The sequence below is a fragment of the Oncorhynchus kisutch genome, linkage group LG21 (genome assembly GCF_002021735.2).
Source record: "Oncorhynchus kisutch isolate 150728-3 linkage group LG21, Okis_V2, whole genome shotgun sequence".
NCBI classification, from domain to species: domain Eukaryota; kingdom Metazoa; phylum Chordata; class Actinopteri; order Salmoniformes; family Salmonidae; genus Oncorhynchus; species Oncorhynchus kisutch.
The window spans coordinates 38492283-38518425 of NC_034194.2; the positions used below are offsets into that span (position 1 = coordinate 38492283).

General features: G+C 43.0%; 1 protein-coding gene across 3 annotated transcripts in view; it reads left to right on the forward strand.

Annotated features, from left to right (window-relative positions):
• Nucleotides 1-26143, forward strand: part of LOC109880797 (ryanodine receptor 3) — a 284327-nt gene that overhangs the window by 116750 nt on the left and 141434 nt on the right. For all 3 annotated transcript variants that reach the window (XM_031800945.1, XM_031800946.1, XM_031800947.1), the window contains 18 exons: nucleotides 3242-3325; nucleotides 3903-4062; nucleotides 4313-4457; nucleotides 4837-5042; nucleotides 6175-6349; nucleotides 7159-7367; nucleotides 7891-8054; nucleotides 8253-8453; nucleotides 9597-9762; nucleotides 15544-15630; nucleotides 16719-16945; nucleotides 17465-17677; nucleotides 17854-18066; nucleotides 18420-18597; nucleotides 19458-19664; nucleotides 21459-21659; nucleotides 24737-24839; nucleotides 25532-25666. In XM_031800945.1, coding sequence (XP_031656805.1) covers nucleotides 3242-3325; nucleotides 3903-4062; nucleotides 4313-4457; nucleotides 4837-5042; nucleotides 6175-6349; nucleotides 7159-7367; nucleotides 7891-8054; nucleotides 8253-8453; nucleotides 9597-9762; nucleotides 15544-15630; nucleotides 16719-16945; nucleotides 17465-17677; nucleotides 17854-18066; nucleotides 18420-18597; nucleotides 19458-19664; nucleotides 21459-21659; nucleotides 24737-24839; nucleotides 25532-25666 — 3074 coding nt within the window. The remainder of the gene's footprint in view (nucleotides 1-3241; nucleotides 3326-3902; nucleotides 4063-4312; nucleotides 4458-4836; nucleotides 5043-6174; nucleotides 6350-7158; nucleotides 7368-7890; nucleotides 8055-8252; nucleotides 8454-9596; nucleotides 9763-15543; nucleotides 15631-16718; nucleotides 16946-17464; nucleotides 17678-17853; nucleotides 18067-18419; nucleotides 18598-19457; nucleotides 19665-21458; nucleotides 21660-24736; nucleotides 24840-25531; nucleotides 25667-26143) is intronic.

Consider the following 26143-nt stretch of genomic DNA (forward strand, 5'->3'; position numbering starts at 1 on the left):
ATAATCATACTTTTGGCAAAAAAAAAAAAAATGTATCTTTAATTTATCATCTGTAGAAATTATGATAATATAAAGGTTCAGAACGTTTGTGAAGCATCACAGCACAGTTGAAAAATACATGGCAAATAGAAATCCAATATGGATGGTGTTAAAGAGACAGATGGGAGGGGTTGAATGGAGCTGAAGGGTGGGACTGGATGGTGTTAAAGAGACAGATGGGAGGGGTTGAATGGAGCTGAAGGGTGGGACTGGATGGTGTTAAAGAGACAGATGGGAGGGGTTGAATGGAGCTGAAGGGTGGGACTGGATGGTGTTAAAGAGACAGATGGGAGGGGTTGAATGGAGCTGAAGGGTGGGACTGGATGGTGTTAAAGAGACAGATGGGAGGGGTTGAATGGAGCTGAAGGGTGGGACTGGATGGTGTTAAAGAGACAGATGGGAGGGGTTGAATGGAGCTGAAGGGTGGGACTGGATGGTGTTAAAGAGACAGATGGGAGGGGTTGAATGGAGCTGAAGGGTGGGACTGGATGGTGTTAAAGAGACAGATGGGAGGGGTTGAATGGAGCTGAAGGGTGGGACTGGATGGTGTTAAAGAGACAGATGGGAGGGGTTGAGAGGAGCTGAAGGGTGGGACTGGATGGTGTTAAAGAGACAGATGGGAGGGGTTGAGAGGAGCTGAAGGGTGGGACTGGATAGTGTTAAAGAGACAGATGGGAGGGGTTGAATGGAGCTGAAGGGTGGGACTGGATGGTGTTAAAGAGACAGATGGGAGGGGTTGAATGGAGCTGAAGGGTGGGACTGGATGGTGTTAAAGAGACAGATGGGAGGGGTTGAATGGAGCTGAAGGGTGGGACTGGATGGTGTTAAAGAGACAGATGGGAGGGGTTGAATGGAGCTGAAGGGTGGGACTGGATGGTGTTAAAGAGACAGATGGGAGGGGTTGAATGGAGCTGAAGGGTGGGACTGGATGGTGTTAAAGAGACAGATGGGAGGGGTTGAATGGAGCTGAAGGGTGGGACTGGATGGTGTTAAAGAGACAGATGGGAGGGGTTGAATGGAGCTGAAGGGTGGGACTGGATGGTGTTAAAGAGACAGATGGGAGGGGTTGAATGGAGCTGAAGGGTGGGACTGGATGGTGTTAAAGAGACAGATGGGAGGGGTTGAATGGAGCTGAAGGGTGGGACTGGATGGTGTTAAAGAGACAGATGGGAGGGGTTGAATGGAGCTGAAGGGTGGAACTGGATGGTGTTAAAGAGACAGATGGGAGGGGTTGAATGGAGCTGAAGGGTGGGACTGGATGGTGTTAAAGAGACAGATGGGAGGGGTTGAATGGAGCTGAAGGGTGAGCCTAATAACAACAAGATATCAACTGTAAAACACACTGTGTCCATAAAACGTATATAGGTTCAGAACTTCTGTAAAAACAATAGATGGGGGAGGTTAGAAGAAGGACAGGAAGAAGAACAAAATATAACTATTGTAAAATAGATTGTCTCTAAAATGTAGATAGTATGAATAAACTGGAAGTAGAAGCCTAATTGTTGTTGCTCAAAAGTTTAATCCAATTAGGGGAGAGGTGGCAGGGTTATAAAGTAATAAAGGAAAATATATATATTTTTTAAAGATATGATATGTATTTATATATATATATTATTCTACAATGAGGAAAATAGTAAAAATAAAGAAAAACCCTTGAATGAGTAGGTGTGTCCAAACTTTTGACTGGTACTGTATATATTCAAGGGTTTTTCTTTATTTTTACTATTTTTCACATTTTCCACATGGTGAAGACATCAAAACTATGAAATAACACATATAGAATCATGTAGTAACCAAAAAAGTGTTAAATAAATCAAAATATATTTGAGATTTGAGATTCTTCAAAGTAGACACACTTTGCCTTGATGACAGCTTTGCAAACTCTTGGCATTCTCTCAACCAGCTTCATGAGGTATACACCTGGAATGCATTTCAATTAACAGGTGTGCCTCTTTAAAAATTAATTTGTGGAATTTCTTTCCTTCTTTAAGCATTTGAGACAATCAGTTGTGTTGTGACAAGGTAGGGGTGGTATACAGAAGATAGCCATAGTCCAAGTCCATATTATGGCAAGCTCAAATAAGCAAAGTGAAATGGCAGTCCATCATTAATATAACACATGAAGGTCAGTCAATCCAGAACATTTCAAGAACTTTGAACGTTTCTTCAAGTGAAGTCGCAAAAACCATCAATCGCTATGATGAAACTGGCTCTCATGAGGACCGCCACAGGAAAGGAAGACCCAGAGTTACCTCTGCTGCAGAGGATCAGTTAATTATAGTTAACTGCACCTCAGAAATTGCAGCCCCCAAAAATGCTTCATAGAGTTCAAGTAACAGACACATCTCAACATCATCTGTTCAGAGAAGACTGTGTGAATCAGGCCTTCAAGGTTGAATTTATGCAAAGAAACCACTACTAAAGGGCACCAATAAGAAGAGACTTGCTTAGGCCAAGAAACACCAGCAATGGAAATTAGACCGGTGGAAATCTGTCCTTTGGTCTGATGAGTCCAAATTTGAGATTTTTGTTTCCAACTGACGTGTCTTTGTGAGACGCAGAGTAGGTGAATGGATGATCTCCACATGTGTGGTTCCCACCATGAAGCATGGAGGAGGAGGTGTGATGGTGTGGGGGTGCTTTGCTGGTGACACTCTCAGTGATTTATTTAGAATTCAAGGCACACTTAACCAGCAAGGCCACCACAGGATTTGGCAGCGATATGCCATCCCATCTGGTTTGCGCTTAGTGGGACTATCATTTGTTTTTCAACAGGACAATGACCCAACACACCTCCAGGCTTTGTAAGGTTTTTGACCTTTTGTAAGGTTTTGATATATTTGGAAATGATCCAGACAATTACAGTGATCAAAGCTACAATCTATCTACAATATGAAAGTTGATTTACACCTTAAAAAATATGAAATGTTATACAATCAATACAAAACAAATACATTTAAAAAGGTTACTGGTGATGATCTCATGAAAGTAATGTGGAACATAAATGTTGCAGAATAGTGCCAGGTGAGTGCAGGTGCTGTGATGTCACCTGGCCTGAGTGTAAGTCTGTCTGTCAGGGTACGAGCCCTTCCACCTCACGGTGGTGTCTGTGGACCTTATGAATGTCTAAAAGAAGAGGATGGTGAGGGTAATGCATTGAAAGCGGTAACTCCTGTTCCCTGTCGCTCTCTGTGTATCTCAGGACCCTGTTGGCATTGGGATGTCATGTGACACAGACCAACGTTAACGCCGAGGACGATCTGAAGAAAGTCAAACTGCCCAAAGAGTAAGTCATGTGGTTTTTACTAGTATTGATTAATTGATTGATTATGAGTTACAGTAGTACAACCCCGCAGTCGTTTCTAGGGGTGAAATGTACCCAGTGTAAGTCATTATTTCTGAGATGACCAGTCAACAAAACAATGTGATACGGAGCGACATTAGGAAATCAGAGGAACACTGTCTTGGGCTTGGAGACACTTATACAACTCCACATTTGAGGCCTGGCTAAGAAGACTTTCCTTCAATGCTTCTTTCTACTGTGTTAACCTACTATTTTCCTGTGTATTTATGTAGCTATGTGATGTCTAATGGCTATTTCCTGTGTATATGTGTAGCTATGTGATGTCTAACAGCTATATCCTGTGTATATGTGTAGCTGTGTGATGTCTAATGGCTATATCCTGTGTATATATGTAGCTATGTGATGTCTAACAGCTATATCCTGTGTATTTATATAGCTATGTGATGTCTAATGGCTGTATCCTGTGTATATGTGTAGCTATGTGATGTCTAACAGCTATATCCTGTGTATATGTGTAGCTATGTGATGTCTAATGGCTATATCCTGTGTATATGTGTAGCTATGTGATGTCTAACGGGTACAAGCCAACGCCACTGGATCTTTCTGAGGAGAAACTGACGGCTGGTCATGAGGTTCTGGTAGATAAACTGGCGGAGAACGCTCACAACGTTTGGGCCAAGGACAGGATCAAACAAGGATGGACCTACGGCATTCAGCAGGTGCATGTTTTGGCCCAGCTCTCTATCATCACAGATTGTAGCTGTAATTCAATGCAGATACATAGTAACTCATGACCAGTGAATGAATGGTGTATGTCAGGCATAAGATCAACGGATGAGCTCTGATAGCATACATTTTATGCATTTAGATTGTCATGTGACATACCATTGTTGATGGTATATAACATAATTTAACAAGAGAACCCTGACAGAGCTGATTTTTTTTGTTGTTGTCGTTATTTCTCTGTAGGACGTGAAGAGCAGGCGAAACCCTCGTCTGGTGCCGTACGCTTTACTCGACGAGAGAACCAAGAAGTCTAACAGAGACAGTCTGAGAGAGGCCATCAGGACCCTGGTGGGATATGGCTACAACATCGACCCCCCAGACCAGGAACGTGAGTAGAGGACTGTAGCAGCAATATAATGTATGGTAGTAAGTTATCTTGTCATACACATGTACCATCCTGCAACTAAGCCATGGGCAAGAAAACCGGTACAGGTTTTACACAATCAATGTACATTTTCATTCTGTTAGATAAAGAAATCTATATCACTGCCCACTTGAATATGTCCTTCCCCTTTTCCCAGTCATTTCTGTGGATGCTTTTGCAGTCAATCTTCAATTGACTGCAATAGATATGGTCCTTCGAGCCAGATTCAATGCTCTGCCACAGTTATAAGATATCTCTCGAGCTAGGCCCATATATACACTTAAAGGTGGAGGGCCTCTTTAGCATTTTCATTGGTTGAATGTCTTCTTCCTTGTGTCCCCAGCCTGTCATATTGTGGAGAGGCAGAGCATTGAGACGATCCGGTTCTTCCGCGTAGAGCAGACGTATGCAGTGAAGACAGGGAAGTGGTACTTTGAGTTTGAGGCCCTGACCGGAGGAGACATGAGGGTTGGTTGGGCTAGACCAGGCTGTAGGTCAGACTTTGACCTGGGCATGGACGACCAGGCCTACATCTTCGATGGATACAAGGTAAACAGACAACACCTAGTATCTTTAAATAATATATCTGATCTGTTTTTTTTTTTATCTTATCTGTTTTTTAACTTATCTTTTTATACTGTTTGCAGTTTATTATATATATATATAGTCTACAGGGCCTTCAGAAAGTATTCAAACCCTTTGACCTTTTCACATGTTGTTGTGTTACAGCTTGAATTTAAAATGGATTCAATTGCGATGTTGTGTCACTGGCCTACACACAATACCCCATAATGTCAAAGTGACATTTTTACAAATGAATACAAAATGAAAAGCTGAAATGTCTTGAGTCAATAAGTATTCAACTCCTTTGTTATGGCAAGCCTAAATAAGTTCAGTGAGTGAAAATGTGCTTAACTAGTCACATAATACACTGCATGGACTCACTCTGTGGGCAATAATATTAACATTATGTTTTAATGACTACCTAATCTTTGTACCCCACACATACAATTTTCTGTATGGTCCCTCAGTCAAGCAGCGAATTTCAAACACAGATTCAACCACAAAGACCTGGGAGTTTTTCCAACGCCTCGCAAAGGGCACCTATTGGTAGATGGGTAGAAATAAAATGTAAAAAGCAAACATTGAATATCCCTTTGAGAATTGAGAATTACACTTTGGAATGTGTGTCAATACACCCATCCACTACAATGAATTAGGCATTCTTCTTAACTCAGTTGCCGGAGAGGAAAGAAACTACTCAGGGATTTCACCAGTTTAATGGCTGTGATAGGAGAAATCTGAGGATAGATCAACAATATTGTAGATAACCCCAAAACAAAGCTAAATGACAGAGTGAAAAGAAGAAGCATGTAGAGAATACAATATTTTTCCTTTCTCTCTGGCAACTGAGTTAGGAAGGACGTCTGTAACTTTGTTGTGACTGAGTGTTTACGTTTATCATCATGTGTGTATAGACCTGGCCTAACTGATTCTGCATTCAGCAATGTTATATTGTTGCCAAACAAGTCAACAACAAATAGGCTAAATCCCCCAAAAATGGTATGCCATGTATCAAGGCAAATTATTGTACACTTGATCGTACACTTGATCAACTTTACGTTTTAGTGGTGAATATTACATTAGGGTTAGTAACACGTGTTGTTGTTTGTTCCCCCAGGGCCGTCGAATGCACATGGGTGCGCGTTTCTTCGGCCAGTCATGGAACAAGGGAGACGTGGTGGGCTGCATGATCAACATGGAGGACAAGTCTATGGTCTTCACCCTCAATGGAGAGCTACTCATCACTAACAAGGGATCTGAGCTCTGCTTCGTTGACTTTGAGACAGATGATGGTGAGATTATCTTTAGAAGGGATCTGAGCTCTGATTCGTTGACTTCTAGACAGATGATGGTGAGTTTATCTTTACAAGGGATCCGAGCTCTGCTTAGTTGACTTCCAGACAGATGATGGTGAGTTTATCTTTACAAGGGATCTGAGCTCTGCTTCGTTGACTTCTAGACAGATGATGGTGAGTTTATCTTTACAAGGGATCCGAGCTCTGCTTAGTTGACTTCCAGACCGATGACTTCCAGACAGATGATGGTGAGTTTATCTTTACAAGGGATCCGAGCTCTGCTTAGTTGACTTCCAGACCGATGACTTCCAGACAGATGATGGTGAGTTTATCTTTACAAGGGATCAGAGCTCTGCTTAGTTGACTTCCAGACTGATGATGATGAGTTTATATTTTTCCTTCCTTAGTCTTAACTTGGAAGATTGTAATAGTCTCATTTTTCCTCTAGGAAAATTGGAGATTGAGGTTCATCCTTCCTAAACTAACTTCATGTATTCATTAATATAAAATAAACAGTTTTATTGTCCGTTTTCACATAAATTGGCTTTGCATTGTGAAATGTGCTTATTTATCCATGTATTGAAAATGTGCTTTACCAGAATGGTAACCTCTCAAGGTTTAAATCTCTTTTCTTAGAAAACGGCGATGCAGAGCATGTGGAACATAGAGCCGCAAAGCAATGGGGAAATCAGTCATTTCTGGTGTTGCTGTTGGAGGAAACACACAGTTACTTAATGTAAATCATATCGATTGATATCGACCCAGTCCCAGATAAACCTCTAACCTATGACCTCTAATTCCTCCAGGCTTCATCCCAGTGTGTTGTCTGGCCCAGTCTGAGATTGGCCGTATGAACCTGGGGAAGGACGCCAGCACCTTTAAGTATTACACCACGTGTGGCCTGCAGGAGGGCTTCGAACCCTTCGCCGTCAACATGAACAGAGAGGTCACCATGTGGTTCAGCAAACGCCTGCCTACCTTCGTCAACATCCCCAAGGACCACAACCACATCGAGGTACCGTTTGAATATTTAGTGGCCTGATTACCCAGCGGCCTGATGTTGAACAATCTCCAGTAAAGCCTGACATCTTGAAGCAAATCAGTTTGGCTAGTGACAAACATAAAGTTCCCTACCTGGTTCTGAGTGCTAATCATTCTCTTCTCCATATGAATGTGACTGCTTATCCCCTCTGAATGTGAATGTGACTGCTCCTCCTCTCTGATTGTGACTCCTCTTCCTCTCTGAATGTGATTGTGACTCCTCTTCCTCTCTGAATGTGACTGCTCTTCCTCTCTGGATATGATTGTGACTCCTCCTCCTCTCTGATTGTGACTGCTCTTCCTCTCTGGATATGATTGTGACTCCTCCTCCTCTCTGATTGTGACTCCTCTTCCTCTCTGAATGTGATTGTGACTGCTCCTCCCCTTCTCTCTGATTGTGACTCCTCCTCCTCTCTGAATGTGATTGTGACTCCTCCTCCCCTCTGAATGTGATTGTGACTCCTCCTCCTCTCTGAATGTGATTTTGTTGTCCCCAGGTGACGAGGATAGATGGGACAGTGGACAACCCTCCGTGCCTGAAGGTGACCCACAAGACGTTTGGGACCCAGCAGAGCAACAGTGACATGCTGTACTGCAGACTGAGCATGCCTGTAGAGCTCCACGCTCCTCATATCAATCCTGACGAGTCTCAGAAACTCAGGTCAGAAACAATGGAGAAACACTCATGTAGAAACACACATATTGCTTTCAACCAAGGCTTTAGAGATTCCAAATTTCCAATTTGGAAGGCCATAGATATCAATCTATCAGTCAATATAATAATATTACACACTCACTTATATTGAACTGGGACCTGATAACATATGGTTGATTTTACCTGGTGCTTTTCCTTTTGCAGTCAGCCTCCAAAGGAAGATGATTATGGCAGCATTACAACATATTATCACTCAGTGAGAGTGTTTGCTGGCCAGGACCCAGCATCGGTGTGGGTTGGCTGGGTAACCCCCGACTACCATTATCATAGCAAACAATTCAGCCTTAACAAGACACGCACGGTTACCGTAACCCTGGGAGACGAGAGAGGACGCGTCCACGAGAGGCAAGTTCTAGCTTTTTAACTGGAGAGTTGACACCATCCACTCACCCACTCACCCACTCAGTCACCCACTCACCCACTCACCCACTCACCCACTCACTCACTCACCCACTCACTCACTCACTCACTCACTCACTCACTCACGCACCCACTCACTCACTCACCCACTCACCCACTCACCCACTCACTCACTCACCCACTCACTCACTCACCCACTCAGTCACCCACTCACCCACTCACCCGCTCACTCACTCACTCACCCACTCACCCACTCACCCACTCACTCACTCACTCACTCACTCACCCACTCACTCACTCACCCACTCACTCACCCACTCACTCACTCACTCACTCACTCACTCACTCACTCACTCACCCACTCACTCACCCACTCACCCACTCACCCACTCACTCACTCACTCACCCACTCACCCACTCACTCACTCACTCACCCACTCACTCACCCACTCACTCACTCACTCACCCACTCACTCACTCACTCACTCACTCACTCACCCACTCACTCACTCACTCACTCACTCACTCACCCACTCACTCACTCACTCACTCACCCACTCACTCACTCACTCACCCACTCACTCACTCACTCACTCACTCACTCACTCACCCACTCACTCACTCACTCACCCACTCACTCACTCACTCACCCACTCACTCACTCACTCACTCACTCACTCACTCACCCCACTCACCCACTCACTCACTCACTCACCCACTCACTCACCCACTTTAACTCTCTCCCACCCACCCTCCCTCCCCTCCCTCCCTCCCTCCCTCCCTCCCTCCCTCCCTCCCTCCCTCCCTGTTTTAACTCTCTCCCTCCCTCCCTCCCTCCCTCCCTAACTCCCTGATTTAACTCTCTCCCTCCCTCCCTGTTTTAACTCTCTCCCTCCCTCCCTGTTTTAACTCCCTCCCTCCCTCCCTCCCTCCCTGTTTTAACTCTCTCCCTCCCTCCCTGTTTTAACTCTCTCCCACCCTCCCTCCCTCCCTCCCTCCCTGTTTTAACTCCCTCCCACCCTCCCTGTTTTAACTCTCTCCCACCCTGTCTGTTTTAACTCTCTCCCACCCTCCCTCCCTCCCTCCCTCCCTGTTTTAACTCTCTCCCACCCTGTCTGTCCATTCTAGTGTTCGGAGGAGTAACTGCTACATGGTGTGTGCTGGAGATGTTGTCGGCTCCTCCCACTCCTCATCCCGGTCTAACATCGACCTGGAGATTGGCTGTCTCGTTGACCTGGCAACAGGCTTTCTCTCCTTCACAGCCAATGGCAAGGAGCTGGCGACCACCTATGAGGTAGGCCTAATACATTCAACATCCAGTTAAAATGACATTACAGTAGGTAGACCTACTGCATTCACCATATAGATTACAGTACAGTAGGTAGACCTACTGCATTCACCATATAGGTTACAGTACAGTAGGTAGACCTACTGCATTCACCATATAGATTACAGTAGGTAGACCTACTGCATTCACCATATAGATTGCAGTACAGTAGGTAGACCTACTGCATTCACCATATAGATTACAGTACAGTAGGTAGACCTACTGCATTCACCATATATATTACAGTAGAGTAGGTAGACCTACTGCATTCACCATATAGATTACAGTAGAGTAGGTAGACCTACTGCATTCACCATATAGATTACAGTAGAGTAGGTAGACCTACTGCATTCACCATATAGATTACAGTACAGTAGGTAGACCTACTGCATTCACCATATAGATTACAGTAGAGTAGGTATATCTACTGCATTCACCATATAGATTACAGTACAGTAGGTATACCTACTGCATTCACCATATAGATCACAGTAGAGTAGGTAGACCTACTGCATTCACCATATAGATTACAGTAGAGTAGGTAGACCTACTGCATTCACTATATAGATTACAGTACAGTAGGTAGACCTACTGCATTCACCATATAGATTACAGTACAGTAGGCAGACCTACTGTATTCACCATATAGATTACAGTACAGTAGGTAGACCTACTGCATTCACCATATAGATTACAGTACAGTAGGTAGACCTACTGCATTCACCATATAGATTACAGTACAGTAGGTAGACCTACTGCATTCACCATATAGATTACAGTACAGTAAGTAATGCTACTGCATTCACCATATAGATTACAGTACAGTAAGTAATGCTACTGCATTCACCATATAGATTACAGTACAGTAAGTAATGCTACTGCATTCACCATATAAATTACAGTACAGTAAGTAATGCTACTGCATTCACCATATACATTACAGTACAATAGGTAGACCCACTACATTCACCATATAGATTACAATACAGTAGGTAGACCCACTGTATTCTCCATATAGATTACAGTACAGTAAGTAATGCTACTGCATTCACCATATAGATTACAGTAGAGTAGGTAGACCTACTGCATTCACCATATAGATTACAGTACAGTAGGTAGACCTACTGCATTCACCATATAGATTACAGTAGAGTAGGTAGATCTACTGCATTCACCATATAGATTACAGTACAGTAGGTATACCTACTGCATTCACCATATAGATCACAGTAGAGTAGGTAGACCTACTGCATTCACCATATAGATTACAGTAGAGTAGGTAGACCTACTGCATTCACTATATAGATTACAGTACAGTAGGTAGACCTACTGCATTCACCATATAGATTACAGTACAGTAGGTAGACCTACTGCATTCACCATATAGATTACAGTACAGTAGGTAGACCTACTGTATTCACCATATAGATTACAGTACAGTAGGTAGACCTACTGCATTCACCATATAGATTACAGTACAGTAGGTAGACCTACTGCATTCACCATATAGATTAGGCAGACCTACTGTAGGTACAGTAGGTAGACCTACTGCATTCACTATATAGATTACAGTACAGTAGGTAGACCTACTGCATTCACCATATAGATTACAGTACAGTAGGCAGACCTACTGTATTCACCATATAGATTACGGTACAGTAGGTAGACCTACTGCATTCACCATATAGATTACAGTACAGTAGGCAGACCTACTGTATTCACCATATAGATTACAGTACAGTAGGTAGACCTACTGCATTCACCATATAGATTACAGTACAGTAGGTAGACCTACTGCATTCACCATATAGATTACAGTACAGTAGGTAGACCTACTGCATTCACCATATAGATTACAGTACAGTAGGTAGACCTACTGCATTCACCATATAGATTACAGTACAGTAAGTAATGCTACTGCATTCACCATATAGATTACAGTACAGTAAGTAATGCTACTGCATTCACCATATAGATTACAGTACAGTAAGTAATGCTACTGCATTCACCATATAAATTACAGTACAGTAAGTAATGCTACTGCATTCACCATATACATTACAGTACAATAGGTAGACCCACTACATTCACCATATAGATTACAATACAGTAGGTAGACCCACTGTATTCTCCATATAGATTACAGTACAGTAAGTAATGCTACTGCATTCACCATATAGATTACAGTAGAGTAGGTAGGCCTACTGCATTCACCAAACACATTACACAGTAGGCATATGCAACTCCGATTCTCAGGTTTTTTTCTGGAATTCCATGTAGACCGGACTCAACGGTTTAGTTCTCCCATTGGATTCACGTTAGCTGATAACCCAATTGTGTGGAGTACAAAGTACAGTCCCAGCCCAGGGACCTCCTCTTCTTCCTCAGACTGTGAAGTGAATTGGCTATTAAAGGATAGAATAATTGTCCCTCTCTAAGGAAATTAAGTAGGCTTTTACTCTGATGAGAAGCTTTAATCTTCACTCACTATATCACAGGTCCAGCCACCAGACTCTCTTTCCTTTGTCTCTCTCTCTCTATCTCTCTCTCTCTCTCTCTATTCAAGTGGATTTATTGGCATTGAAGGTGTTGCCAGAGCAAATGTAACAGTGTTCTTCCGTCCCTCTTCTTGCCCTAACCGAGGCTTGAACCACCCTCTGAACACATCGACAACAGTCACCCTTAGAAGCATTGTTATTATTGCACCACAAAAGCCACATGCAGAGAAATGGAAACAACTACTTCAAGGTCTGAGAGAGTGACGTCACCAATTGAAATGCCACTAGCGCGCACCACTAACTCGCTAGCCATTTCACATAGTTTACGCAAACATATAGACACATCAAATCAATGATGACGCAGATAGATAATAAAATGATAATATTCAATGAGTAATAACTATTAACAGGACAATACAGTTGTGGCCAAAAGTTTGGAGACAACATATTCTGCAGCTAATTTGGCACAAAGGGGTTTTTCCCAATAAATATTACATTTTCTTATTTGCTTTTTTCTTTTCAAAATCTTTATTTATTTTCAATTTTGGGGGGGGGTAAATGTCTCTTTCTTTCTATCTCTCTCTAACTATCTATCTCTCCATATATACTGTGTGTATATATATATATATATATATATATATATATATATATATATATATATATATATATATATATATATACAGTGCCTTGTCGAAAGTATTCGGCCCCCTTGAACTTTGCGACCTTTTGCCACATTTCAGGCTTCAAACATAAAGATATAAAACTGTATTTTTTTGTGAAGAATCAACAACAAGTGGGACACAATCATGAAGTGGAACGACATTTATTGGATATTTCAAACTTTTTTAACAAATCAAAAACTGAAAAATTGGGCGTGCAAAATTATTCAGCCCCCTTAAGTTAATACATTGTAGCGCCACCTTTTGCTGCGATTACAGCTGTAAGTCGCTTGGGGTATGTCTCTATCAGTTTTGCACATCGAGAGACTGAATTTTTTTCCCATTCCTCCTTGCAAAACAGCTCGAGCTCAGTGAGGTTGGATGGAGAGCATTTGTGAACAGCAGTTTTCAGTTCTTTCCACAGATTCTCGATTGGATTCAGGTCTGGACTTTGACTTGGCCATTCTAACACCTGGATATGTTTATTTTTTAACCATTCCATTGTAGATTTTGCTTTATGTTTTGGATCATTGTCTTGTTGGAAGACAAATCTCCGTCCCAGTCTCAGGTCTTTTGCAGACTCCATCAGGTTTTCTTCCAGAATGGTCCTGTATTTGGCTCCATCCATCTTCCCATCAATTTTAACCATCTTCCCTGTCCCTGCTGAAGAAAAGCAGGCCCAAACCATGATGCTGCCACCACCATGTTTGACAGTGGGGATGGTGTGTTCAGGGTGATGAGCTGTGTTGCTTTTACGCCAAACAGAACGTTTTGCATTGTTGCCAAAAAGTTCAATTTTGGTTTCATCTGACCAGAGCACCTTCTTCCACATGTTTGGTGTGTCTCCCAGGTGGCTTGTGGCAAACTTTAAACGACACTTTTTATGGATATCTTTAAGAAATGGCTTTCTTCTTGCCACTCTTCCATAAAGGCCAGATTTGTGCAATATACGACTGATTGTGGTCCTATGGACAGAGTCTCCCACCTCAGCTGTAGATCTCTGCAGTTCATCCAGAGTGATCATGGGCCTCTTGGCTGCATCTCTGATCAGTCTTCTCCTTGTATGAGCTGAAAGTTTAGAAGGACGGCCAGGTCTTGGTAGATTTGCAGTGGTCTGATACTCCTTCCATTTCAATATTATCGCTTGCACAGTGCTCCTTGGGATGTTTAAAGCTTGGGAAATCTTTTTGTATCCAAATCCGGCTTTAAACTTCTTCACAACAGTATCTCGGACCTGCCTGGTGTGTTCCTTGTTCTTCATGATGCTCTCTGCGCTTTTAACGGACCTCTGAGACTATCACAGTGCAGGTGCATTTATACGGAGACTTGATTACACACAGGTGGATTGTATTTATCATCATTAGTCATTTAGGTCAACATTGGATCACTCAGAGATCCTCACTGAACTTCTGGAGAGAGTTTGCTGCACTGAAAGTAAAGGGGCTGAATAATTTTGCACGCCCAATTTTTCAGTTTTTGATTTGTTAAAAAAGTTTGAAATATCCAATAAATGTCGTTCCACTTCATAATTGTGTCCCACTTGTTGTTGATTCTTCACAAAAAAATACAGTTTTATATCTTTATGTTTGAAGCCTGAAATGTGGCAAAAGGTCGCAAAGTTCAAGGGGGCCGAATACTTTCGCAAGGCACTGTATATATCTTTTTCTGTCTGTTGTCTGATGGCTGCCTGGCATTGATACACTGTCTGATTCATGGCCTGGCCCCCTGTCCAAGTCTCTATCTGTGTCCCTAATGGCCCCTTATTCCCAATATAGTGCAATACTTTTGACCAGGCTCTGGTATTGGGAATAGGGTGGCATTTGGGACATAGAGAGTCTCTGCTGATGGCTGGCATTGATACACTGTGTGATGGTCAAATAGGCATCAGAGGGGCAGTTTAAAAAACCGAACTAATCAGTCGGCTGTCTGAATGCAAACCAAGATGGCCCAAACGTCAATGATCTTTTACTCGAACCCCCCCCCCCCCCCCAACAGATTTATCTACTTAGAGTGAGAACTGTGTCTGTCCTTCCCCCAACGCACACCACCAGAGGAAGATGAGTTGTGACGGCTGTGTAATTATCTGCAGGGTATCAAGAAACATCTCTTAAAATACAAAACTGTGTCCCAAATGAGCCCCGTGGGCCATGGTCGAAAGAAGTGCACTATATAGGGAATAGGGGTCCAATTGGGACAGACACAGACACATGTTTACCATATAGATGAAATCATACTTAGAATGCTGTGTGTTCCACCTTGACAATTTAGAGGGTTCTAGAACTCAAAGGTGAAAATAACACTAGCATCAATCCCCTGAGGTGTTGTTGAGTATGTGTTCTGGATGGTGAACAGATGGTTAGCATGGTCCTGAAGTCATATCAAGTGTATCTAGTGCAACTCAATTTAGTAACCATACCTTTTAGAGTTGCTGATGTGTGATTGACTCTAAGCAGGTGGTTGACTTGTTGTCCTTTAGTCCTGTATGTCTAGGTGGTTGATATATTGTAATGATGTGAGATTTATTGTTGTGTGTCTATAGGCTGTTGATGTTGTTCTTGAGGTAATGATTGTGTGTATATTCTTGTGTTTAGGTGGAGTCCAACACCAAGCTGTTCCCTGCTGTGTTTGTACGTCCCACCAGCACCAACCTCTTCCAGTTTGAGTTTGTCAAGATCAAGGTTGGTGTCCCACAGTCTACTATATCCAGTCTGCTACAATAGCCAGTCTGCAACTTTAGCCAGTCTGCAATGATAGCAAGTCTACTACTTTAGCAAGCCTACTACTATAGCCTGTCTACTACTATAACCAGTCTGCAACTATAGCCAGTCTGCTACTATAGCCAGTCTACTACTATTGCCAGTCTACTACTATAGCCAGTCTACTACTATTGCCAGTCTACTACTATAGCCAGTCTGCTACTATAGCCAGTCTGCAACTTTAGCCAGTCTACTACTATAACCAGTTTGCTACTATAGCCAGTCTGCTACTATAGCCAGTCTGCTACTATAGCCAGTCTGCAACTTTAGCCAGTCTGCTACTATAGCCAGTCTGCTACTATAGCCAGTCTGCTACTGTATCATGTCTGCAACTTTAGCCAGTCTACTACTATAGCCAGTCTGCTACTATAACCAGTCCACTACTATAGCCAGTCTGCTACTATAACCAGTCTACTACTATAGCCAGTCTGCTACTATAGCCAGTCTGCTACTATAGCCAGTCTACTACTATAGCCAGTCTACTACTATAACCAGTCTACTACTATAGCCAGTCTGCTACTATAGCCAGTCTACTACTATAGCCAGTCTGCTACTATAGCCAGTCTACTACTATAGCCAGTCTACTACTATAGCCAGTCTGCTACTATAACCAGTCTACTACTATATCCAGTCTACTACTATAGCCAGTCTGCAACTATAGCCAGTCTACTACTATAGCCAGTCTACTACTATTGCCAGTCTGCTACTATACCCAGTCTACTACTATTGCCAGTCTGCTACTATAGCCAGTCTACTACTATAGCCAGTCTACTACTATAGCCAGTCTGCTACTATAGCCAGTCTACTACTATAGCCAGTCTGCTACTATAGCCAGTCTACTACTATAGCCAGTCTGCTACTATAGCCAGTCTACTACTATATCATGTCTGCAACTTTAGCCAGTCTGCTACTGTAGCCAGTGTGCTACTTCCAAAGGAATTGAGACATTTCAAATATCATATTATGTCTATATACAGTATTGTAATGATGCTCTCTCTCTCTCTCCCCAGGATGCCATGCCCCTGTCGTCAGCCATCTTTAAGAGTGAACAGCGTAACCCTGTGCCCCAGTGTCCACCACGTCTGGACGTTCAGACCATCGTAGCGGTGCTGTGGAGCCGTATGCCAAACACTTTCCTCACCGTGGAGACCGCCAGGGTCTCAGAGAGACACGGCTGGGTGGTGCAGTGTCTGGAGCCACTGCAGATGATGGCTGTTCATATACCTGAGGAAAACAGGTAGTTTATTTCTATTGGAGATCAACACCCAACCTCTACTCCTAGACACTTGATGAATGTAGCAATATCTTGTTCATTTATCCCTCTAGTGGGCTAGGTGGAGTTTCCACTATATCTCCTAAATCCATGTATTACTCTCTGTCTTGCTCTCTCACTTTCTCTCTCTCTCTTTGCTATCATCTCTCTCTCTGTCACTCTCTTTCTCTCTCTCTCTGTCTCTTTCTTTCTCTCTCTGTCTCTCTTTGCTATCTTCTCTCTCTCTCTCTCTGTCTCTCTCTCTCTCTGTCTCTCTCTGTCTCTCTCTCTCTCTCTGTCTCTCTCTCTCTGTCTCTCTCTCTCTCTGTCTCTCTCTCTCTCTCTCTCTCTCTCTCTCTCTCTGTCTCTCTCTCTCTCTCTCTCTCTCTCTCTCTCTCTCTCTCTCTCTCTCTCTCTCTCTCTCTCTCTCTCTCTCTCTCTCTCTCTCTCTGTCTCTCCCTCAACCCCCTCCCCTCTCCATCCCTTCCGGTCCACTCCCCTCAGGTGTCTGGACATCCTGGAGCTATCAGAGAATGAGGGTCTGAGGAAGTTCCACTACCACACCCTGATGCTCTACTGTGCCCTCTGCGCATTGGGCAACACCCGTGTGGCACACGCCCTCTGCTCCCACCTCGACCAATCACAGCTGCTCTACACCATCGACAACCAATACCTGTCCGGCATGCTGAGAGAGGGATTCTATAATGTTCTTATGAGGTGGGTGTGGAGTTCATTGGTTGGTAGATGAGGGGTCTTTATCATGAACAGAATGTTAACCCACTATTTTATAGAAATCTGTTATTATGCTCATAATTGATTGGTTAAATGACTGACTGCTTAATTGATTGATTGGTTGGTTGATATATTGATTTATTGCTGGTACCTACCACCAGCATCCACCTGGAGACAGCGAAAGAGGCTCGTCTGATGATGAACAACGAGTTTATTATCCCTGTGACTGATGAGACGCGCTCCATCAAGCTGTTCCCTGACGAGTCCAAGAGACACTCTCTACCCGGTGTTGGCCTCAGCACCTCGCTGAAACCACGCCTCAACTTCTCCCCTCTCTCCTTCATCACCACCAAGAAACAGCAGCACCTCCACAGGTCAGAGGTTAATCACTTTAACTTAACTTGCATAGTACCTTTCTATCAAGCTGTAATGCTTTCAGACTTCGGCTCACATACTATTTGAAATCAATTCAAATACTTAATCTTCGGGGTGATTGAGCTTACTGGACCAATAGAATAGTGACAAAACTGTAAACCCCGCCCATCTGACACTCTAGACAGACTTGAGCAAAACGCTCAAAGTATTTGAAAGATTCCCGAACCCTATTTCTGTTACAGGTTTAGCTTTTTACCACTTTGACTTACATTTTTATAGTGTTATACTTCTAATGCCTCGGGTACGACAAATGAACTATCAATAAAATACGTTATTATAATGATTCCTCCAGTCCCCAGATCCCCCTGGGCATCCTGAAGGAGAAGGCCATCAGTATGCTGACTGAGGCGGTGCAGGGAGGAGGCAGTCACATCAGAGACCCAGTAGGGGGCAGTGTGGAGTACCAGTTTGTCCCCATCCTCAAGCTGATCGGGACCTTGCTGATCATGGGGGTACTCTCCAGCGAGGAGGTGAGGTTTAGATCAGTTGGTATGGTGTTTGAGTGTTGCGCTATAGCAACACCAGGGTCGTATTCACTATGACCGAAACGGAAGCAAACCGATTGGAACAGTTCTGTTCAGTGTGCGCTAATGAATACAACCCAGAGTGACGTATACAAAACATGGATGTACTGCCTGTTGGATAAATATAGTGTCTGTTAAATGGTATATACAGATGGATAAATATAGTGTCTGTTAAATGGTATATACAGATGGATAAATATAGTGTCTGTTAAATTGCATATACAGGTAACTGCCAAAATAAAGGAAACACCAAAATAAAGTGTGTTAGTGGTGCATTGGGGCACCACGAGACAAAACAGCTTTAATGCACCTTGGTATATCTTCTACAAGTGTCTAAAACTCTATTGGAGGGATGTGACACCATTCTTCCACAAACAAAAATATATAATTTGGTGTTTTATTGATGGTGATGGAAAGTGGTGTCTCTGTTTCTGCTCCAGAACCTCTTAGAAGTGTTCAGTTGGGTTGAGATCTGGTGACTGAGACGGCCATGGCATATGGTTTACAATGTTTTCATACTCATAAAACCATTCAGTGTCCGCTCTTGCCCTGTGGATGGGGGGCATTGTCGTTCTATGGGGGCATAGCAATGGTAGACAAAATAATGGCCTGCCCAGCACTTTTATACATCACCCTAAGAATGATGGGATGTTAATTGCTTAATTAACTCAGAAACCACTCGTGTGTGGAAGCACCTGCTTTCAATATACTTTGTATCCCTCATTCAAGTGTTTCCTTTATTCTGGCAGTTACGTGTATGGGATGTATATTTTAATTATGTGGGATGTTTTTTTTTCATGTACTAGGTGAGGCTGATCCTGCTCCTCATTGACCCTAATGTGTTCGGGGAGCCGGAGGAGGAGGTGGCAGCATCAGCAGGAGGAGGAGAGAAGGAGGAGGTGAGCAGCAACGAGGAGAAGGCTGTGGAGGCTGGTGAGGAGGAGACCAAGGAGGTCAAACCGACTGTGAAGGGACTGCTGGAGAAGACACTGCCTGAGTCTGTCAAACGACAGGTAGGAGAGAGTGAGCGTTCGCACACACACACACACACACACACACACACACACACACACACACACACACACACACCCACACCCTCAGTTTCTCAAACACTGGCAGAGTTGGCATTCAGTCCCAGGTGTTCAGTCCCATGTGTTAAGTCCCAGGTGTTAAGCTAAATGGATTGTTAGGAAATTGATGCCAATAGTAAAGTGGCTGCAGTAGTGTTGAACAGTTTCGTGACCCCACAACAAGGTGGGTTTTTATATATTTATTTGTTTGACCATGGGGCTGAGAGAAACATGTTGCAGTGTTATAGCTAATTTCCTGCTATTCTACACATTTTGCCATGAGGCTGAGAGAAACATGTTGCAGTGTTATAGCTAATTTCCTGCTATTCTACACATTTTGCCATGAGGCTGAGAGAAACATGTTGCAGTGTTATAGCTAATTTCCTGCTATTCTACACATTTTGCCATGAGGCTGAGAGAAACATGTTGCAGTGTTATAGCTAATTTCCTGCTATTCTACACATTTTGCCATGAGGCTGAGAGAAACATGTTGCAGTGTTATAGCTAATTTCCTGCTATTCTACACATTTTGCCATGAGGCTGAGAGAAACATGTTGCAGTGTTATAGCTAATTTCCTGCTATTCTACACATTTTGCCATGAGGCTGAGAGAAACATGTTGCAGTGTTATAGCTAATTTCCTGCTATTCTACACATTTTGCCATGAGGCTGAGAGAAACATGTTGCAGTGTTATAGCTAATTTCCTGCTATTCTACACATTTTGCCATGAGGCTGAGAGAAACAAGGTGCAGTGTTATAGCTAATTTCCTGCTATTCTACACATTTTGCCATGAGGCTGAGAGAAACATGTTGCAGTGTTATAGCTAATTTCCTGCTATTCTACACATTTTGCCATGAGGCTGAGAGAAACATGTTGCAGTGTTATAGCTAATTTCCTGCTATTCTACACATTTTGCCATGAGGCTGAGAGAAACATGTTGCAGTGTTATAGCTAATTTCCTGCTATTCTACACATTTTGCCATGAGGCTGAGAGAAACATGTTGCAGTGTTATAGCTAATTTCCTGCTATTCTACACATTTTGCCATGAGGCTGAGAGAAACATGTTGCAGTGTTATAGCTAATTTCCTGCTATTCTACACATTTTGCCATGAGGCTGAGAGAAACATGTTGCAGTGTTATAGCTAATTTCCTGCTATTCTACACATTTTGCCATGAGGCTGAGAGAAACATGTTGCAGTGTTATAGCTCATTTCCTGCTATTCTACACATTTTGCCATGAGGCTGAGAGAAACATGTTGCAGTGTTATAGCTAATTTCCTCTAATTGTAAAATGTAACAAAAAAAAATGAATAATTGTGGGCCCCCCGCCTAGTGAGGGCTGCAGGGATGTGTGCTACTAAATCAAGTTGAATGTACCAGCAAAATCGTTACCAGCAAAACTACTATCAGCAAAAACATCAACTATACTGAATAACATTTTGGTGATCATATTAAGCTATAATTGGTACATCACATGTAACAAAAGTAGTGTAGATGTGTAAATAACTATAGTACTGTACTGTATAGGGAATACTGACTGACATACCCCTCTCTACTAGATGTTTGAACACCAACTGTATCTCTCTCCTGTCTACTAGATAATACTAACTTGTATTAAAAAGCAATTCACAACTCAATTCAGAATTGACCCTAAGCCTGTCGTGTACTGTACTACACGGTACTGTCCATGATCTAACATGATCTAACTCTCTCTTGTCTCTTCCTTATCGACTAGATGTGTGAGCTGCTGCACTACTTCTGTGACTGTGAGTTGAAGCAGCGTATCGAGGCCATCGTGTCCTTCTCAGACAGCTTCGTGTCCAAGCTGCAGTACAACCAGAAGTTCAGGTACAACGAGTTGATGTTGGCCCTCAACATGTCTGCTGCCATCACCGCCAAGAAGACCAAGGAGTTCAGATCCCCTCCTCAAGAGCAGGTACTGTTCTCGTCTTTCTTGTCGTTTTGTACAACAACAAAAACCTACCGACATTCAACCATGTTGTTAAAGAAGAAGCAGTTGTTCTGTGTTTTGTTGATTATGATACTTTGTATCTAGTATCAGAATCAGAAAAAAAAACTGTCATTCAACTATCTTGATAGAAATTTAAAAAAGGCAAAAACTGCCATGAAATGCTGTAAGGTCACAGAAAGTTAAAACTTTAAAAACATTTCTGAAATGAAAAAGCTACATTTCAAAATTCAAGCACAGCAAGAACCCACCAAAATACCAAAAGTCAGGTCCCCGTTTGACCCTTCTAAAGCCTTAAATCAAGACAGACAGATGCCTCTGGTACTCAGATTCCCTGCCTGACCAAAATATCCCCCACAGGGTTTTCTCATTTTCACAATAACAGATGTTAGACTAATCTGTCTCAAACAACCCAGCCTCTTACAGTGGTCCCTGGTGGTGGCTATACTGATATGAGGTTCCTTCAGCTTGGGTGTTGAGTCGAACTGTAAATGATCTGTCGGGAATGCAGAAATATCTAACCCTGTGTCCGTGGTTTTGACTAACTTGCAAATGCAGCCAACAGTTTAAAGCAGCAATATAACTTGTAAATGCATCTGAGGGTGGCTTTAGCAGATGTGTCTTAGCAGGTGTGTCTTATTAGCAGGCATGTCTTAGCAGGTGTGTCTTATTAGCAGGTGTGTCTTAGCAGGTGTGTCTTATTAGCAGGTGTGTCTTATTAGCAGGTGTGTCTAATTAGCAGGCGTGTCTCAGTAGGTGTGTCGTCTTAGCAGGTGCGTCATCTTATTAGATGTGTCTTATTAGCAGGTGTGTCTTATTAGCAGGTGTGTCTTATTAGTGGGTGTGCCATATTAGCTGGTGTGTCTTATTAGCAGGGGTGTCTTAGCAGGTGTGTCTTATTAGCAGGTGTGTCTTAGCAGGTGTGTCTTATTAGCAGGTGTGTCTTATTAGCGGGTGTGTCTTATTAGCAGGTGTGTCTTATTAGCTGGTGTGTCATATTAGCAGGTGTGTCTTGTTTGCAGGGTTGTCTTAGCAGGTGTGTCTTAGCAGGTGTGTCTTATTAGCAGGTGTGTCATATTAGCTGGTGTGTCTTATTAGCAGGTGTGTCTTATTAGCAGGTGTGTCATATTAGCAGGTGTGTCTTATTTGCAGGGGTGTCTTAGCAGGTGTGTCTTGGCAGGTGTGTCTTAGCAGGTGTGTCTTATTAGCAGGTGTGTCTTATTAGCAGGTATGTCTTATTAGCAGGTGTGTCTTATTAGCAGGTGTGTCTTATTAGCAGGTGTGTCTTATTAGCAGGTGTGTCTTAGCAGGTGTGTCTTATTAGCAGGTGTGTCTTATTAGCAGGTGTGTCTTGGCAGGTGTGTCTTAGCAGGTGTGTCTTATTAGCAGGTGTGTTGGTAATGTTCAAATATCGTTCAAAGTTAAGTAGATCCAGCACACTTCACTTGCAAAGTGTCATGTTTGTACTTGTATTTATATATAACAGCAGGAGAAGCACAGAGGTAGTGGGGCTCTGAGATACTTAGAACCACTGATCTATGATCTATTAAACTTCCATGTAACTCTTTCTCTTTCCTCACTGTGCTTGGGAGCTGAGTAGAAGAACATTAGACACACACACACACACACGGCCAATGAGCTCCCCACTGTTCTCCTTTTCACACTTCTAATAACACTCCCCTACAGCTGCTAAGCCTATGCTGATCAATCTCTCTCCTGCTAGTTATCAAATACACTGATCTGTGTTTCAGAAACAAGATGTCTGACACTGAAATGGTCCTTCTGCTGTCCCCATATGAGAACCATTTGAAGAACCCCTTTTGGTTTGAATGTAGAACCCTTTTTGGTTCTATGTAGAGCCCTTTCTACAGAGGGTTCTACATGGAACCCATAAGGGTTCTGGACTGAAACCAAAAAGGGTTCTGCCTGGAACCAAAAATATTTCTACAATGGGGACAGCCGAAGAACCCTTTTGGAACCCTTTTTTCTAAGAGTGTACTCACCAAGACCTCTTTATTCGTCTGTGTATTTTATTTATTTATAATTGTATGTTTTATTAAGAAACTGTAGTGCCAGAAATAGAATCAAAACACTGGTAACATCCTTGAAGCCCGGATCAGGGACTCAATTTCATTTACAGTGAGTCTTTTTTAAAGTTAGCATATGCCTCTTCACATATAGCTTGCTGCCATCTGTTGTGTTTGGTGGATTATTCTAATCAAGTGAGAGAGACTTTGTAATTTCTTCAAACAATCATCTTTATTAATCAACATTGATTAATTATTACAATAATTAGACTGGTCAACCCAACTGTCTTGGGCCTGAGAGCCTACCCTTTACAGACCATGCTGTTTCTTATATAGCTGATACCAAGAATGCTCAGTGGCTGGTTCAACCCCTCCCCTATAGATTGGGAGGGGCACCATAAGCCACGTTGGGTTCATCCTGTGGTCATCTGCCTCTGGTGTCGTCTCCCAGGTGCCAGGATAATTAGGAATACTGAGGCCTTTGTTCTGTTCCTCCAGGCTCTCTCTATCTCAGTGACACCCACCACATCTGATCATTGGAATGCCAGCCGTAGGTTTTTAGGCTCCTCTTGGTTTACACAGACATTTAATAGAACAGAAATGTCTTACTTATATAATCATCAAATATCCAACAAATATCAGGTAAATATGTTGTTTTTCTATGACAGGTGTATAGCAGGTGTAGAATGTCTCCTATCTCCTCATAGCATCCTCTATAAATGATGTCCCCACGCTGGTGGTCTGGATGGTTTGACCTATCTCCTGGTGGTCTGGATGGTTTGACCTATCTCCTGGATGAAACAGCTGTGATGTCATAGAGATCTAGGGAGAATCTCCTGGCCTGTCTGACTCACTGTAATGATGCTGTGGTGTAGGGATTGCCTCTCAGTTTCTCTGTCTGAGTCTCTCTCTGTGTGGATGGCCTCTCAGTTTCTATGTCTGAGTCTCTCTCTCTCTCTCTCTCTCTCTCGCAATCTCCGACTCTCTCCCCCTCCCTCCCACCATCTGTCCATATAGATCAACATCCTGTTAAACTTTGCTGCTGGGGAGGACTGTCCCTGTCCTGAAGAGATTCAGGAGGACCTCTACAAATTTCATGATGAGCTGAGACTGCACTGCGGTACAATGTTCACACGCACACCACACATATACATGGGAGCACACGCATATGCAGAAGCACATGCACGCAGGCACGCACGCACGCACACACCTACTTACACACACACACACACACACACACACACACACACACACACACACACACACACACACACACACACACACACACACACACACACACACACACACACACACACACACACACACACACACACAGTTAAAAGACAAATCCTAACTTGAGATGCAGGCACATACTGTAACTCACAGATCTCACATTGACATCAAATCAATACATAATTTCAGTTATTCATTCAAAAAGTCATCCCAAAGTTACAATGACTCCTATATGACATGCTGTCTCTTGACTGGCATCAGTATCAATCAATAGGTTGACAGGTTCCATAGTGATTGTATATGCTAACTGTAGTAATACACTCTAGGTCTACATCAGTGCTCACCAACCCTCTTCCTGGAGATCTACCGTCCTGTGGGGTGGACTGATAACCTACAGGACAGTAGATCTCCAGGAAGAGGATTGGACTGATAACCTACAGGACAGTAGATCTCCAGGAAGAGTGTTGGGCTGCCCTGGTCTACATGAACCTCTATGTCAAAATGTGATGGAGACATCTGAGTTTAAAATCATCCTCCCAGTCCTGCCCTTCATATTTGTTTCTGTCTCGGTTCCTGCAGGCATCCCAGTGGAGGAGGAGGAGGAGGAGGAAGACACGTCTATAAAGGGTCGTCTGCTGGCCATGCTCTATAAGATCAAGGGACCGTCCAAGAAACTAGAGGAGGAACCTACGGAGGAGGAACAGGCCGCTCCCAGTAAGATACTGTGTGAACCACTGTAAGATACTGTGTGAACCACTGTAAGATACTGTGTGAACCAAGACAACACATTAACATAACAACATGCCATACGTATTCAGTCAGTTGTAACAGACTGGAAACACACTCATCACTCATCACTTATCTGATCGGATACGCCGATACTACGGTAGGACTGTGTGAAATGTTAATGCCTGGTGCACTGCAGTTCTACAAGTTTGAAGAGTTTAAAAAAAATGTTTTTTTAAATGTCTTCTTCATTTTGACATCCCTGCAGGTCATAATCGGAATCTCATGTTATCCTCATACCTCACTAATGAAAGCAGATATTATTACTCCGTCAGATATCTGTAAAATGTTTTGTTCCCCAACAACACTACAAAACACTAGAATAACATCCAGTCTGTTCTCAGTAGCTCACCAACAACCTCCTGTCACAACTCCAGGAAGTCCAGGAAGTCCAGGAAGCTCCCT